The following is an 18260-nucleotide window of genomic DNA, read 5'->3' on the forward strand; positions in this document are numbered from 1 at the left end:
TATTATTATTATTATTATCATTATCATTAGTATTATTATTATTATTATTATTATTATTATTATTTATTATTATTATTGTCATCATCATCATCACTATTATTATTATTATTATTATTATTATTATTATTATTACTATTATAGTATCATATTCTATCATATTGTTCGTTCAAGCGTTAGACCGTTTTAGCTTCTTCAGCTAATGTGTATCTTGTCATATCGGGCAATACCGATAACATCATAGTACGTGCATACTAATCATTTTGAATTAGAACAATTTAAGAAAGTTTTCGTGATGCTCTTCGGCGCACCGCACGTTTCTTCCGCGCGAACCGTTCTATACGGGTTTCAGCCATTTGTTCCTTTCGCGAGCGAGCATTTGTCCTCGATTAAACTCGACTCCGACTCCGGGCCTCAATTGTTTTGACTACAAATTATACACACACACACGCAGCGCAGTCTTATTATTGATACAGACGGGATATATACGTACTCACGTGTAGTAAATATATATATATATCTATCTATTTTTTTTCTCTTCGAACGACATATTGTATAGAAGAGCATTTGTAATTTTGCAGATAAACGTTTGTAGCAAATCATTTTAGGTGACAGTGGAGGTTCGTCGGCTTTGAATCATACGAGTTCGCGAAGAGTCCGAAAACATTAATTATGTTATCTTGCAGTTAAAGTAGAGAATATTAAATAGAGAAAAGAAATAAGAAAGAAAATAGAAAAGAAAAATTATAAAGAAGCTTTTATATACGTAGAGGACGAATCGAACCAACGAATAGCTAAATGTAGAACGTAATGTCGCGAGCTTAGATAAAAGAGACAAGAACAATGTGTACGCGCGATTAACGATAGTCTTTCATGATCTTTTTCTAATTCTATATTTAGCGGTAATTGCTGCATATTATTACATACGTAAGTGTATTATTACAAATGCGAGTATTGAGTATACACATATAACATACTACATATATAAATATATATACGATATATTATATATATGAGTATATATGTGATCGATTTTAACGTAAAAAGAAAACCGTAAAGACTTACTAGCAATATTATTATCATACGAGCGGAACAGTTCGACCATTTTAGAATAGTATTTTTATACTTGAGATATTAGAAGGAAAAAGAGAAAAACATGGGCAACCATCTTAGGAAAAATAAGGAAAACGAAAGGGAAGAAGAACAAATAAGAAAATCTATAATAATCGATAAGCGAATAAACCTTCGCTGTAAATCTTTTGCACTTGGCAATATTTTTTTTTCCGTTCCTCACTTCCTTCCAAACCCCTGTTTAATCCCTCTTCAATTTTACATACATTTTCGTACGAGCGTACTTCTTGAAAGTTCAACATAATATGTGATATCGACAATGTAGAATAGTAGAATCGTGTTTACAAATAATATGATAAAATAGACAATCATTTTTTCGATGTCGGCTCGACGATAAAAAAAAGAAAATTCTAACGCGTTTCAATGGAATAACAATTTATCATACAACATTACGCGCGAATTCATACGATTGTAATATTGATCGCGTTTATATTGAGTTTACTCCTCCTGAATTGATCTCTCGCTTACGCAACCACATATGTCCTATTATATATTATGCACATGCACACAGACATACACACGCACGCACATATGTAGGACACACAAGCAAGATCACTCTTGAATAAGTGTGGAAAGAGGAAACAACAAATGAAAATGCGACTTGCAAATGAGAGCAATCATAGACGGACTAAAAAAAAAAATTATAAAAAATCACGCGACCCAATAAAACACAAAAAATAAAATAAAAAAATAACACGACTATTGCGAGAAATAAAAGAAAATAGAAACACGAAACATCGCAAATAGTAACACACGCGAGTGTGATCTCTATTGCACTAACAAATGCTAACAATTGTCAGAATTAGGGAACGGGGTGCTCCACCCCCACCCCCACCCGCCACGTCGGCATCTTCCAACGTGCATTTGAGAAAAAGGTAAAAAAATATCAAGAACGGTCCTATAGCCGAAAAGCATAAAAAAGATTTTAAAAGTCGAATGAAGCGGGGAAGCAAAGAAGTTTCACTAAGTTGTCTTTCAGATGAAAGTAAAACAAGAGATTTACTTTCTGTGTTCTGTGTTCTAAAAAAAAAAAAAAAGAAAAAAGATTAATATAGAAAAAAGAAGGACAAGAAGCTTCCTTGCTTTATCCGCTTTGTCGAAATCGTAACAGATATTTCTATCATGTAGACGAGACAGCATTTGCTATGCTTGTATCCTTTTAGTTCGTATCGCACTGCTTGCTTCATACGCACCATTACCCTCGATTCACATGTATACATCCATTTTAAGCTCGACTATTTCTATCGTTCAGTTTATCATATTTCTCGTATCATCATTATTGTTATCATTATTACTAGTAATATTGTTACTATCATTAATTATAATAACCATTTCTATTATAACTACCTATTACTACTTCTACTACTATTACTATTACTACACTGCTACTGATACTACTACTTTTACTACTATTACTATCACTACTACTTATTTCAACTGCTACCATTAGCGTTATTATTGTTACTACAACTACCACCAGTACTACTATTATTACTATTATTCTTATTATTATTATTAATAATAATATTGTTATTACTATTATTATTATTATAATTTTCTCTCTCTATATATATATATTACTATTATTATTATTTATTTTTATGATTTTTATTATTATTAATTATTATCATTATCTTTTTATTTGTTATTTTTAGTATTAGTATTAGTATTAGTATTAGTATTAGTATTAGTATTAGTATTATTATTATTATTATTATTATTATTATTATTATTATTATTATTATTATTATTATTATTATTATTATTATTATTATTACTATTATTTCTATTATTTCTATTATTATTAGTATGTCCTATATTTACTTGCAAAGAGGCTCAGACTTAACCGATAATGTACAGCTTTCCTGTCTTGTGACATTTAAGTGTATAAATATATAATACAAAAGTAATATCGCTAACAATGCTGTAATTAAAGCTTCTTTGTAAGATTTTATAACTATATAACACGCGTTCGAGCCTTTTTGTAGAAACGTGTACATATAAAAAAAAACATATGAATCTCCCGTTTAGATACTAATTGTAAGTTCTATTTTATATACATATATCTATTCTATCATGCCCTATGTCACGTGCTCCCCCCCTATTTTAAAAACCTTATAAGAATAAATAAATCGAACGAATTTAATTTTTTTTTAGAAATTGTAGCAAAAGACATCCTACGAACCTTGCAATTAACCCGCTAATGTTTTTAACGACGACAGAATGTCTTTTGCCTTTCGCAAACGCGATTACGAAACTTATTGTTTCGAGAGAGCGTTCGCACAAGCGAAAACATTCCATGTAATCTGTTTAATTTTGAACTTACCCGTATATACGTGCCTTTCGTTTATCGAATATTTTGTACATACACATATACGTATTACTATTCCTTGTACATAAATCAAAAAGTAAATTTCTTCTTTCTATCCGATCTTTCGGCCAGATCCCAGTACAATTTTGCAATTTTTAATTTGTAGTACATAATAATACATTATTCTACGATCATATTTTTTGTAGAAATGAATACATTTGAAATATTCTGGGATCTAGCCTTGTTTTAAAACCCCAATGTCGAGTATAGTAAGTTTTTAAAAAAACATGAAGCGAAGAAAATATTAGTTATCTGTACAACCCTAAACAACCCTTAAAAAAATCCGAATGATACCTTTAATCTCTTCCAACGTGTACGTATGTCTCTCGTTGAAGCATAACTTTTAACAGAAAACAGCAACTGCAAGAAAGAAAATATTTAAAAGATCTAAAAATAAAGTCGAACAATAGTTTGTTTCAGCAAGAGACAGGCGCAGGCGATAAAAATAAAGATCGGAAGGAAATCATAAATGCAAACAAAGTAAAAACAAAAAGAAAGAAAAATAAAAAATAAAACACAGTATATCTGACGCAGTGTTCTTGACAGGGGCACCAATCCACTGGCGCCGGACGCGGTGGACTTGACGCAGTTAACCTCGGTCAGCGAATGGTTGGCCTCAATCAAAATGTCTCGATATGCGGAGAGCTTCGAAAGGGCGGGAGTAACGACGTTGGAAGCAGCAGCTCGGGTTACCGTTCAAGAACTCACCGCACTTGGTATCACCCTAGTGGGTCATCAAAAGAAAATCATGAACAGCGTGACAGCGTTGCGAGCGCAAATGTCTGCCACGTCTCAGAGTTTTCTCGTTTAGGAAAGGGAAAAAAGAGGAAAAAGAAGAAGGGTAAAGGAAAGAAGTCAAGCTTTTCAGCAGAGAACCGAGAGAGTCTCGATCATTCTCCTGCAGGAAAGCAGAAATTTGGAGCTTACTATAGACGACAAGTTGAGATCATGGATATCTTGAAGAAAAAGATAGCAACTTCTTCCTCTTCGTCTCGCGAGCGTTCGTGAATGCAAAGTCGAATGAAAACGAGAGATCTTCCTCTTTATCTTGACAGAGACTTAACAATTTCATTCTCGAGATTAGAATTAGAAAGACATTCCAGCGAGTAGTCTCGCTTGAACAAAATTGGCCTCTATGAAAATATATCTCAGACATATGTGTATTTTAAGAGAAAAGAATCAACTTTTCCTCTTCGAATGAATACGTACATACATATATTATTATATATCTATTGCGTAGGTGTCGGTTAAGATTTGTCCTTGACATAGCACGGCGAGGAGGAACTAAGCGAAAACGATATGAAACACAACTCTGTTGTTGCTCGTGACAAAGAGATAGAGAGAGAGAACAAACTCGTTTTTTCATTTTTTCGAGAAAATTTACGAAGAAAAATAATCGAGCACACTTTTTCGTTTTCTTCCTCAATCTTGCGACGAATCTTCACGAGATCATCAGCTTATATCTAAGCGTGAAAGGAACTAGCCCCAAAAGTTGTGCTGCATGCGATCCACTGCCTTAAAAAGCCGTTTCGCGTCGTCGACTCTCTCGCGTAAAAAAAAAAGATAGAAAAATCTATAAAGAAAAAGAATGCAAACGCTAGTACGTCGGACATAATAATCGCAAACATTATTCTTGAAATTCTTCGAAGGATCCGTCATTCGAATTTCCCGCCACGATATCGTGATGGTCTCCTTCAGCTATCTTATTTTCTTTCTTTTTCGTTTTCTCTTCTTATTTCATTTTATTTGTCTTTCTTTTTTTTTAATTTTGGTGATTTCAACGCGCGTAATTCCGGATCCTTCGTATTACAAGTTAAGAAGAATTACGGAATATTGACTTTACACGCAACGGTAAAAATACCAATTTAATTATAAACAAAGAAGAATATAAAGGATCGACATTCGTAAGAAACCACTGCCTTTTTTTTACTTATGTATATATATATATGTATTTGTGTATTTTGGTACATACGTATGTACCTTTTGTATACGTAGAACGACAGTTTAACTAACTAGTTAGGACAAATTTTTATACGATACTTTGACTACTTCACGTTCGTTTCATCGTTGATTTGATTTCGCTGCTTTTTCTTCTTTCTTTATTCTTTTTCCTTGTTTCGTTAAATTGACGACATGTCTTAAGACAGGACGAAAAGCGATCGTCGCATTTATTCTCGGAATATCATTTTCTTCTAACGTGAGAACAATTATGTCGTTTGGTAGCGATAAAGGAAAATTGAAGAAAGAAAAAGGAGATAGAAAGGTTTCAGTGAGAAACGCCTTATAATTCTAATCACAACGACGTTTGCTCGACTCGCCTAAAAAACTAATGACGAAAAAAATGTTGTTGCTTTTACAAAGTGATTGTGTGTGAGTGTGTGTGGATATGAGAGAGTATATGTGTACGATACGGGCGAGTGTGTTTCCAACGTACGAACAAAACGACTAATGACGATAACGATGAAATAGACAAAAAAATATAACGAGATTCGAAATTATTGTAAATTTTTGCGAATGAAGGAAGGGAAAGAAAGGGTGAAAGAAAAAGATGATACAAGTTCTTGCCTTTACGTTACCTATATGAGTATATTGTATATGCCTAATTAATCGGTCTGTGAAGTTGGAGGTACCTGTCGAGAGTATGAAAAATGCGAAAGAAATATAACGAAAAGAAAAGGGATAGTAGTATATGTGCCAAGGCGAGCGCGCAAGAACCTTCGCTCGCAAGTAATACGATCACGCGAAGCGCGTGTCCTGTTCGTGGACGTAAAAACAAAAAAGGAAGAAAGCGAGAAAAGAAAACAAGAGATTGAGAAAAAAAATAAAAAAAGTAGAGAAAAAGCGAAAGAGGAACCGTGGGGACGACTCTGGCGGTATAAATAATGCTAAAAAGGATGTTAATATCGTCATTGAGAAAAACTCGATAACGAAATCTTTTTATGCAATATCGCGTAAAATAAAAATAGACTCGTTCATCTTTATACATACAATTCTCCAACGAGACGCAAGAAAATAAGGGGTAAGTTATTGTCTGTCCCTCGGTGTAACGTTAACATATCAACGAATATCTAAAGAAAAAAAAAAATGATAAAACTAGCAAACATACTAAACGAAACAAAAGGATTCCAAATCCTCGATATCGTCCATAAAAAAGATCGTCAGAGGACGGATACCGGCCAACGAGAAACAACAAAGCAACGCGTTCCCGAATTATTTTCCGGTGAAAATGTTCGATGAGCTATCATTTTATCAACCCGAGAGAGAGATAGAGAGGGTCGTAAACAAAACGAAGAAAATCTAGAAGTGCTAAACTTTTCTCGTACTCTTATTTTCTTTTCCATCGTACTTTTGCTTTCTTCTTTTTATTCTTGTTCTTGTTCCTTTGATTTTTTTTATCTTTTATCTTTTAATCATATTTTTTCTTCGTATAGAATGACTCTTCGCGATAAAGAGCGCGCAAGGGTACGCATCCAGCCTAACTTTCGTCGCGAAACAACGACCATTCCAAATCCACGTATATACTTTACAAGTTAATGCTACAAGAAAAGCGAAATATTAAACAAAAAAATTGAGTGTGATAAAAAACAAAGAGATAAAGATAGCAAAAGCTAATTCTCATCGCGAAGAATGGTTTGTATCTTGTTACACCCACATTCGCTCGACTCTAAAGACTGCTACCCCTATTCCCTACCCTAAAGCGCGCGACAACCGCGATATCCGGCTAATTGTCCTTGTCGGCGATTTAATCGTCGTCGTCGAAAAATAATTTAAATAAATAAATAAACAAAGGAAGAAAGAATGGAAGAAATATAATGACCAATCGCCGATTAGGAAAAGAAAATAAAAACAAATAAAAAAAAACAAAAAAAACAAAAAAAAGAAATAAAAATTCGCGTGAGTCGCACGACTTCCACAGAGACAAACAAAGTTTAAAGCCGTGCCACGGAACATTCTTTTTTACTTTTTATTTAACCAATTCTAACAAGTAAGGTAGTATTGACGACGTCGAAGCAACGTTGGATTATGTCTTGAAATTTGGAAAAGATGTATATAATAAAAAGAATCTAAAATAATGACAACCGTCGCGAGAATAAATGGTGTCTCGCACGCGGTTCATCCTCTTCGGTCTTTCTCGCATCATCTTTCTTCTTCGAGATAGCCCAGCGATGCTTCCGTTTAATGGGATAAGTGATTTTACTCAAGATCGTTCGCTTCGCGTTAGGAAAATGAAGAAAAGGGAGAAGTGAGTATCGCGAAAAATGCACTCCCATTTAAAGAGTTATCTTCGTTCTTCGTCCTGTAACGATTCTCTCCTCTCGAACGCTTTAAAAATATCATGACTTCGATGATAGAGAAACGTTATGGGACACGAATGCGCGAGATCGCTCTTTTCTTTTTTTTTTTTTAAGAACGAAGGAACAAAGGAGCTACTCAAAATGGCGACGATTACGAAGCAATAAGTAAATACACGCAAATGCAGATTTTTATATAGAGAATGTTAACAAATTTCAGAAGATATTAATTATCAATAGCGCTATCTTCCTAAATGTTCGTATTAAAAGTTAGCAAAAAGTAAGATAAAAGTAAGGGGACGATGAAAATGAGAATAGCCGCTATACGTCGTCCCGATTGGGCCAAGGCCGACCCTTCGGCCCTCTAATATGTCCTTATCCTCGCCCTTGACCGGGACGACGGCAAGCGGTAACTTTTAAGAATTTTGAGCTGTAACTATTTGTGTCTAGCGGCGAATTAACGAGTGCGACCTGAAGTTTTGAGAATGTCGATAGTTTCAGCGAATTATTAGATTTCATAGATCTCTATCAATATTATACGATTCGTAGATGCGAGACGAGAAAGAAGATATTAGTTAAAGCAGGAAAATCTCTTACATATAACTTTAACCGATTTTCCTTTCATCACCCTTTAATACACCTTGTTATTGTAAAACAAAATAAGTAGTTTCCTTTCGTAGATCCGATCCGTTTTTTCTCCCAATATCGTGGGCTACACTTTCAAAGCTTTTGGATCGTACTTCATGTTACATATTTTGGTTATTCTCGTATACGTGTAAAGCTTTCAGGACAAGTCTGAAATTATAGAAATCGATAAAAGGGAAAAAAGTAATCGAGAAGGGAAAAAAAATATTGCCTGATCAAAATTATCCGATTTTTGTTAATTCTTCGGTATCCTTCGTGTTTCTTTTCCTGTTTCTTTTTTTTATTATTATTACTTTATTTTATTTTATTGTTTTCAATTATCCATATCGAAAGAACGAACAAACTAACAGGCGAAGAAATCGTTGAACTCTCCCCACACATTTAATTACTTAATTCTTTATCGATAAACGCATCTGTAGTACTATTTATTAAAAGAAAGAAAACTTATTTATTGTTTAGAGATCTGACTAAATTAAAAAAGTTCTAAGTATCGTAGGTATTATATATTATTCCTAGTACGAAAGGAGTAGAATTATTTCATTATGTTAGAGTTTTCGATAAACTCTGCCGTGTAAAGTAACGAATTACAGTACGACGATCAACGATCGTCGTGACTACAAGCAGCTATATCATTAATTAACTAAGCGTTATTTAGGCGACTTATGTGCGCGTTGTTTAATTTGTACTTTTTACGACTCTCTTTTTACAGCGAACTTTGTCAAAGTACCTGCTTCGAAAACGAAAAGAATAAAAAAAGTAATAAAATCCGTGAAAACAAAGCACACAGGTACCGTCCCATATATACATAGCTTATCTACACATACACAGACGCAATAATTTATGTATACTCGACAAGTTGAGTTTTTTATAAAATTGGTTAAGCAAATCGCCTGCGTGTGTCTTCGATTCATTGTATAGAACAAAACGACTAAACGCAAAGAAAAGCAAGCAGAGAGTTACTGCCAACAAATTTTAGGATGTGTCAAAAACATTTTTCCTATGGTGTTGTCAAGACGATGTTGAATGTACATAAGATATAATAAATAATATACCTTATACAATGTAATCAGTGTTTCATTTTCCACATGCACCTCAAATTTTGTATATATAGTCTTAACTGTTGTGTCTTATAGTAGCATTTTATCTACCATTAATCTATTAAACAATTAACTGCGACGACCTCTTTAAAAAATGTATATCTGACTTGTATTGCCAAAATGAAACGATAGTATGTCTAATAATATCGAATTAATTAAGAATAAATCGTAATCAAACGACTATTTTATTTTTTATAAAATTAATAATTTTATTACTAAAATTTATTTATTTACTTAATTTAAACATAGTTTGCATATAAAAGAAACAAAAATCAATTATTTAGAAAAATTATTAGTTAGAAATTAAATTTGATTCTATTGAATGACATTGAATAAAAAAAAGTACAATACATAATGACACTTCGCAAGACGGACACTAATATTTTGATTTTTTCCAAATATACTTGTGTAACATCTTCGTGTAGAATTACTTTTTAAAAATATGCTTGACATATAATCTAGAAAATATTTCTTGATTAGACGTACAGCGATAGGTTTAATTAGCCAATTTTTTCTACTTTGTTCACGCCATATACAGTATTTTCATAATAATTATTTATATTTTATGTTTCGTTTCTCATTTCGTCTTGGTCTCCCAATATTTTAAACATTTTGAAATTTACGAATATATTTTAGTTTCCACTAAAATTACAAATTATATATATATATATATAAATAGCAAATGATAACTACTTTTTCTGCATGACGAGTATACTCTTCAATCACATATCGCTAACTGATTAATCGGTTATTCTATTTTTAATACTTATCAGCTTTCTTTATTTGGAAACATATACCTATTTACTTCACAATTAATTTATAAATAATCGAGCCGATACTGGCGGCAAATTTACGCTTAACTAACAATAAGTCGATTGTTACCGAACGTCAACTTCTATTATGAACGATAGATTAAGTAATACTTGCAATATTACTTTTAGGATTTAAGTTTAACATATATATTTTTATAATTGACAAAAAAAATAATAATCGAACAGTGAACGTTCTTCACTTTGTGTTTGACGACTTAATAATATAAACTGTATAATGTAAATTATCACAGCATCGGTGGTTCAGTGGTAGAATGCTCGCCTGCCACGCGGGCGGCCCGGGTTCGATTCCCGGCCGATGCATCTTTTTTTTTTATTTATCTATTTTAATAAAAATAATTTTTTACATACTTATTATTTTTAAAATTAGTATATATATATATAAACCTATTTATTTTTATTTTGAAATATTTAAAGATTCGCATTTGAATTGATCTAAAAATATTGGTAAATTTTAATGAATTTGATTAATGTTTATTAAATGTAAGACATAAACATGTTAAATTTTATTATTCGATAACAATTAATAAAATTATTAAAGAAATACTAGACTGTTTAGAGCTGCAAATAGACTTATATTACTTTCAAAAAAAGTATACATTAAAATTTCATAATGATACTTTGATGAATACGTAAATATATTGTACTGTATTAGTTATATTAATAATAATATGAAAAAAAGTCATAAATGCTTTGGTGAAACTAATCTTAACAAATGTTTGTCAAAATTAGACATATTTCTTAAAAAATATATTTAACCTTAATGTTTTAATCAACAGGCAATATAACTCTGTGTACCTAAACATCTCTTTCAATTATTATTAAGCGGTAGTTCGTGCATAGGTGCTATGGAACTACAGAAATCCCAATTTTTCAAATTAAATAAAAATTTATTAATTTATATATAATTACTTATAATATTTTTAATTTTATCATCATGAATCCTATATAATCCTCTTATTTTACTATAAAATAAGAATCTATCTCGTAGCAGTAGTAAACAATATTTTTTCATATTTAATATTGTATTTTATTTTTACAAAAACTTTAATATTTTATCTAAACGCTTATACATGTGCTTTTTTTCATTGATTTTTATTGGCTCCTATTGGCTATGAGGAAAAGAACTAGACTTTCTCTATACGAATGTCTATTGGTCCAATCGCATTTACTTTTCTACTGCTTCTGTAGTAAGTTTTCCGAACACATTGGCTTCCTTTTCCGCTGTACTCTACTGAGAGGTTTGTGTCGATATTATATATTATCAAAAAATCTAAATATTTTTTGTTAATCACAAGATTAGAGTACAGACATTTTAGATATCTTGAAATTATATATATTTTTCTCATTTTCTTCAAATTATTATATATAGATTTTTGTAAAGTAAGCTTTTATTTCACAGAATCAAAATGGTGCAACGGTTAACCTATCGACGACGTTTGTCGTATAATACAAAAAGTAACAGGAGACGTGTGTAAGTAACAAATTTTGTTCTATCTAATTAACAATTGATGTGACAAATAATCTTCTTTCAATTCGTTTTTTTCTATAATTTTAAATAAATTGGTTTACTTGTATCCTCTATTACTGTAATGTACAATTGAGGTTATGTTTTGGTAGTACACTTCTATTTCTCCACGTGTAATTTAATATTTGAAAAAAATCAATGTAATTGGTGTGTATTAATAGAGAAGTATTGATAACTGATCTAAGTTCTGTTTTTTAATTGTAACAATTCATCACTATTAATGTTTTAGATACGATAAAATATAAATGTTGAAAGTTTTTTTCACTAAGATTATTTTTAAAAGTAATATTTTTTATTTCATTGACATTAATAATTTTAATTGTAATCTTTGGAAGTTGTACAATTGTTTAGAATTTTATAATATTTACATATAGTCAATGTTTACATATATGCTATCACATATTGTATATCTTCTGCAGTCCTAATGCACACTTATATGCTACAATTTGTATATATTCTGGTTTCCTGAATATTAAGTACAAATAACAAACTAATAGATGTATTTAACACATCAGTTTTATCGTTTTTGATACTCCCAGTAACTGTAGTCACCCTTTATTCGACGATATACTCACTCTATGCTACTGGTAATCATAATCACCTATATATATATATATATTTAACATCAACTTATAATTTTTTAATTTATTACATTAAAATATCTCATCTGTTATCTAGTACACAATAACATTCATGTTGTAACTGGTTAATATAGTAAAATTTTATTTACAATGCAAGAAGCATACTCTTGAATGACTTAGCTATATCAAGGGAATTTATTTGTTTTAATTCTACTGCCTTGATAACTACTAATCAGTATATATTTCTTATAGTGTTCGTACTCCTGGAGGTAAATTAGTATATCAATACTTGAAGAAACCTAAGAAAACTCCTAGATGCGGTCACTGCAAGGATAAGCTACGAGGTATTCAGCCTGCAAGACCAATGGAACGATCTCGTATGTGTAAGAGAAAGAAGACAGTAAAACGCGTATATGGTGGTGTTCTTTGTCACAAATGCGTCAAAGAAAGGTATGTTTGAAATTATTTTAATAAACAATATTTGATGTCTTTCTTTCACCAGAAATCTTCAGAAATTTAATTTTAATCTTAATTACATTTAAATTTTAAATGTTAAAACTTTTATCCTAATAATATATCACCTCAGTCTTAATATTTAGACCATGTGTTTCAATATTCTATTGCAAATTATAATCAAGTAATACTACTATTTATTAGAAATTTTTGGTCAGCATTTATAATTAAATTTCGTTAAATAATACAAATGATTAGGAATACATCAATAAATACAAAAATTGTCAGTGTTGCAAATAGATGGTCAATGTTTGAAATAAAATATATGTACCCTTATTTGTAGTATGTGTCGTTAGAACCTGTTAAATACTACGTCAGGTACTATGGATCAGAAATATACTTTGCTCTCAGTTGGTTACCAATGTCCAACAATTATATGTATTTCTATGACTGACAAATTATGGCCTAAATAGAAAGCTAAACATTTTAAGTAAATCTAACACAACTCTACCTTCCTTTTAAATACTGACCAAAAATGTTTCGATATATTACCAAATAAATCGAAATATTTGAGTAATAACTTTATTTGAACTTTGTAGGATTGTCCGTGCTTTCCTAATCGAGGAACAAAAGATTGTAGTTAAAGTAATGAAAGCGCAGCAAGCTACTGAGAAGACTAAGAAAACCGACAAATAATAATGATTTTTATTAATAAAATAAAATAAATATCAAAAATTACAAAAAATCCATAATGAATCACTATTATTACGCTCCAGCATACTTAGACTTAGTAATAATTAATGTTTTTGTATCATTAATATATTTTATGACAGGTAAACTTTAAATTTGAAGTTGTCGCCATCCGAAGTTGAGCGCTATCATTAAGATCAAACGTTAGTTTATTCCTCTGATTATCGAAGTATATCGAAAGGATATTAATTTGTATTCCGACTACTGAAAAACATCGATATTCTTTCCTTCGTACAAGTAAGCTTTAAATATAATTATTTTTCAATAATTCAAATAAGATATAATATACGCAGGGAGTATAATTAAGTAATGTTTAAACCATAGCACATTTATTTAAACATCACATATCTATTAACACATTGTTGACCGGCTACAAGTTAACTCGTTATTGCAGTGCTTTTATTACATGCCAGCTCTGTTCAATCAGAACGTAGAATATATATTCCTTAATAATAAACAACAATTACGCTCTATGGCATAGAGTCTGTGCTTTATAATAATGCATTAACTCTAAGCCATAGAATGTAATTGTTTTTTAGCACACTACAAGCTTCTTTAACTAATATGTAGCTAATAAAAGCCGTTGTTATGTTAAAACACAATGATCCACCCAACAGACTGTTTGGACAGCTAAGAGACCACATTTTAGAAAAAATAGTTAGTGGGAGAAAAAATATCCTACAGGACAGTATAGAGTATGCTCTTCAAAAGGAAAGCGCAGCAAAATGAGATATATTTGCAAAACCTGTTGTGTATCAATATATGTAGGTGATTGCTACATGGCTTATCATGCCAAAAAAAATATTAAAAATTAAATATTAAATAAAATTCATGAAAGAGAGAGAGAATATAATAGACCATTATGAAAAAGGTTATTTACAGTATTTTATTCCACATATAATTCTGAAATAATAGCCAATGACATGAGATGAATTCAGAGAAAAACTGCCTGTCTATAAAGTGTTGATATACTTTGAATATTAAACAATTTAGGTTTGATATTTTATTAAATAAAAATTTTCAGCTCAAAATTATCACTGGTCAGAAACGTTAAAAGAAATGTGTTTTAGTCATATAAAAAAGAATCAATAAAAGAAATTTATTCGACTTTTATAGAGGACTTCGAGCAAGTCTTACAGTAGATTTCGAAGAGAATGGTACGTCGAACTTATATTCTGTGTTTCTAGACGAAAATTTACACAATTCCTTTGATTAATTAACAATTATTTAAGGTAAATCAAGTACTATATATTCTGTTAATACTTAGAATTGTTTTAGCTTTCATTAGTCAGTGATGACTTTCAGTTGAAAATTTTCATGTAATAAAATATCAAATCAAAATTATTTAATATTCAAAGTATATTAATAGATTCGTAATTTTTAAACAAATATACTTTGTATTATTCTTACTTTAATGCATTAATCATCTATATTTAACCCATTTTCAATATTTTAAATAATGTTAAGTAAGTGAAAAATAGTTTAAATTTTTATAACAAAATTAAAGTTTTGATGTACGACATTAATTTAAAGCAAAAAAGAAATAATTTAAAAGTTTAGAGTTTCATCAAGCCCTGATTTGCAAGCGTATATCTATTAAGCGTAACGGTATACGATTTTAAGTGACATTCATTGCATAGATTTTAATCATAACAAAATCACGTGAATCTGATATACAATTGAAATTTTTTTTTTTTTTTTTTTTATTAAAAATAATATAAGGTACAAGGCGTTGGTGTAAACCAATGTAGCCAACGTTTACATATTAGAGGTGTACAATATAAATTATCACAATTGAAATTTTAAACATTGAACAAGTACGCCACCTAGCAGGGAAATGTTTGAACTAACTTAGAAAGCACGCCTCTAATACCAACGGGTTATATTGCTTACTCGTGTAATATGCACTTCCATATACGTAAATGATATATCAACGAAAGATTTAACTTTTATAGATGTCTCTTTTAAATTAAAAATCAGTTTATTTCTATGTACGAATAAAGAATTGAAAAAGTATGGCTATGCAAATGTTAATTTATTCACATCGACAGGAAAGATATACTTGTATTAATCTAACTTTTGTTATTAGAAAATGATTGTTCAAATTTTGAAATTTTCAATTTATGTGATAGGATAAGCGAGTTTTATGTAGTTTTCTTGCAGTTTATCGTAGATATAGCAGCACGCTGTCCCATCGAAGAGGAATAAAAGGGACAGGTATTGTATTCCGATTATGGTCAACGCGTGTGCAGAACCCGTCCCAGAGGAATATGGAGACTTGCTAGCCTCCGTGCTTTTAACAAGAGCCTTATTTGTTGAACGAAACTCCGTATGTACATATATGTACTAGTTCTGTCACGGTATGGTTTCCACAATGAAGCAAAAATGCCAACGACATGAAAGAGCTCGCTAAGTAAAAGCTTTCTGTTACCTGAGAAAATCCACACTGCTAATATACTATCAAATTATCGAAAGGTGTACGAACTTCGTGCACACATATGTATCGGTAATTATGGCCATGGACTAATTGTAAGTTAAAAATTTGCAAAATTTTATTTTTAGATTTATCTTATTAAACAAAGTAAAATAATAAATCACAAAATCAATTGTTTACAATTTTTGACTTATTCTTAGTCAGCTGTCATCATTACCAGCATATAAATGCATATATAAGTATTTATATCCATATAATACATGTATTAGGCGTAAAAATTAATTCGGTGCCTATTAAAAACAAATTTAATGTTTATTTATGGCACCGAATTAGTTTCTATACCTAATAGTTTAGTTTATAAATAGATAATTAATCTAATTTTGAATTGAGTCAATTTTTTAAAAGCAAAAATCAAATTCATTTGTAACAAATTATTTGTGGACATGCATCCTGTACATAAAGGCTGTTCAGTATTAATAATTTAATTCGTTAATTTTTGGAAGAACATTGTGTTCACATAAAAGCATACCACTTTTTATTTCTGTGTCTAGTTGCTTATAAATTTCGTAGAACGAGCTCCAGGGGTATATCGCTTAATCTTTTAGCGATATGATTGACTCCGTGAGATTCGATGAGAATAAATTGACTACTGTACTTACTTGACCCTACTTGTCAATGACCTCCGAGTTCAGGGTCTAAATTACTTGTGTTCGAAATGTCCTTCGAAAACTTTCTTTACCGCGACTTAATATTATTATCATTAATATTATCATTGGATTAGATATAGCGATGTTTAATTAAGTTTAATATTCAAATTAATAACGATTATTGTTTAATATATACATATATTCTGATTGAATATAAAATATTAATTGTAAGTTATTAATATCTTGTTAAATATATCCAATGCTTTTTTTGTAAAAAAAAAACCGATGCCGGAACTCACTTCTTATCGAACTTTTTATTAAAGAAAATTATATTTGAATATCATTTAAAGGAGATTTAAAGCAGCTTTTCCTACGCCATGGAACTCAAAAAACCGAAGAATTTATCTTAATTTTTTTAAATTTTAGGTGTGATCAAATCTAAATACTATATTTTTTCATTTGTTTATTTTTTTCTTAATTATTCTTATTCTTTCTTAAATATTTCTTATTTGCTTTTGAAACATTAAAAATATCGTAAAAAAGGTACCTAAACGACGTATCCGGTACGTTACACTAAAAAACAATACTAGATAAATCTATATTAATATAAATATATCTAACAATAAATTTATATCTTACAATTATAAAAAAAAGATATGATGTTTTTTAAGTCTGTTTTGTAATCCTTCGAGGCAACATATTATCCATTCGAACACGAGTAGTGTCAAGTCATTTAGTTAGGCTAATGAAGCTTCGATCATTATCGGCCGTCCACGTATTTTCATGTTGTACATATTTATGTACATCTGATACGTTCATTGCACGATAAAGAAAAAGAAAGAGTTTCTCGTTATTTTGAATACAAAATAACAAATGTCCTTGATTGCAAGACTATGCTTCTTGCTTAAACATACATATATAAAACCTTTACGACTAGTACCATATTAGTAGTATAAACATTCGTGAGTTTAAGTCGATCTAATAATAAGAATACTCATTTTGGAGACTCCTGTTGTCGCTCTCTTTGTTAGAATTACGTCGCCATTCGATATTTATGACAACGAGAATAACTATTAAGAAGACTTCTCGAGAAATGAGTAGTCTTCATTACGCAATCTATGTGGTCTTTGTAAATATTTATACGACTTTCGAATAGGAAGATAAGAAAAAACGTTTCTTTCGCATATGCCCTTGTATATCTCTTATTTGCATGAGTAATTATTAGGTGTGGCAATTAATTCGGTGCTTTGATATTAAATTCATGGCATAAAAATCGCCATCTTTTTTTTTTGTAAAGTTACCCGAAAGATGGATCAAAATCATAGAAAATAATGGAAATTATTTCGAAGAAAAATGTATGACTATTTCATAAATAAATATTAAATTTTTTAAAGGGACACCCCCCCCCCCTAATTAATTGCTACATCTAATATATAAAATTGCATTATCATGTTAACGACGCGATAAAAATAATTTACGCTGAATCGTTTTCTTACCATTTTTC

The 18260-nt window shown here is 30.4% G+C and overlaps 2 protein-coding genes and 1 non-coding gene across 14 annotated transcripts in view; all 3 read left to right on the plus strand.

The window, feature by feature from the left end:
* Window positions 1-5071, plus strand: part of LOC122518405 (ephrin type-B receptor 1) — a 159761-nt gene extending 154690 nt beyond the window's left edge. For 10 of the 12 annotated variants that reach the window (XM_043637337.1, XM_043637328.1, XM_043637318.1 and 7 more), the window contains 2 exons: window positions 1929-2003; window positions 4046-5071. In XM_043637337.1, the coding sequence (XP_043493272.1) occupies window positions 1929-2003; window positions 4046-4310 (340 nt within the window). In that variant the 3' untranslated portion in view covers window positions 4311-5071. The remainder of the gene's footprint in view (window positions 1-1928; window positions 2004-4045) is intronic. The other 2 variants (XM_043637364.1, XM_043637406.1) reach the window with 1 other exon arrangement.
* A 5524-nt stretch (window positions 5072-10595) lies between these two features.
* On the plus strand, window positions 10596-10666 carry Trnag-gcc. The gene has a single exon. It is a non-coding gene; the product is annotated as a tRNA-Gly (tRNA).
* Window positions 10667-11534: 868 nt separating this feature from the next.
* Window positions 11535-15691, plus strand: LOC122516954 (60S ribosomal protein L34-like). The gene is made up of 4 exons (XM_043635203.1): window positions 11535-11604; window positions 11766-11837; window positions 12725-12922; window positions 13525-15691. The coding sequence occupies exons 2-4, from the start codon at window positions 11773-11775 to the stop codon at window positions 13619-13621; spliced, it is 360 nt and encodes a 119-aa protein (XP_043491138.1). The 5' UTR covers window positions 11535-11604; window positions 11766-11772; the 3' UTR covers window positions 13622-15691.
* Window positions 15692-18260: the final 2569 nt, after the last annotated feature.

The sequence above is a fragment of the Polistes fuscatus genome, unplaced genomic scaffold, assembly GCF_010416935.1.
Source record: "Polistes fuscatus isolate 324 unplaced genomic scaffold, CU_Pfus_HIC Scaffold1, whole genome shotgun sequence".
Lineage (NCBI taxonomy): Eukaryota > Metazoa > Arthropoda > Insecta > Hymenoptera > Vespidae > Polistes > Polistes fuscatus.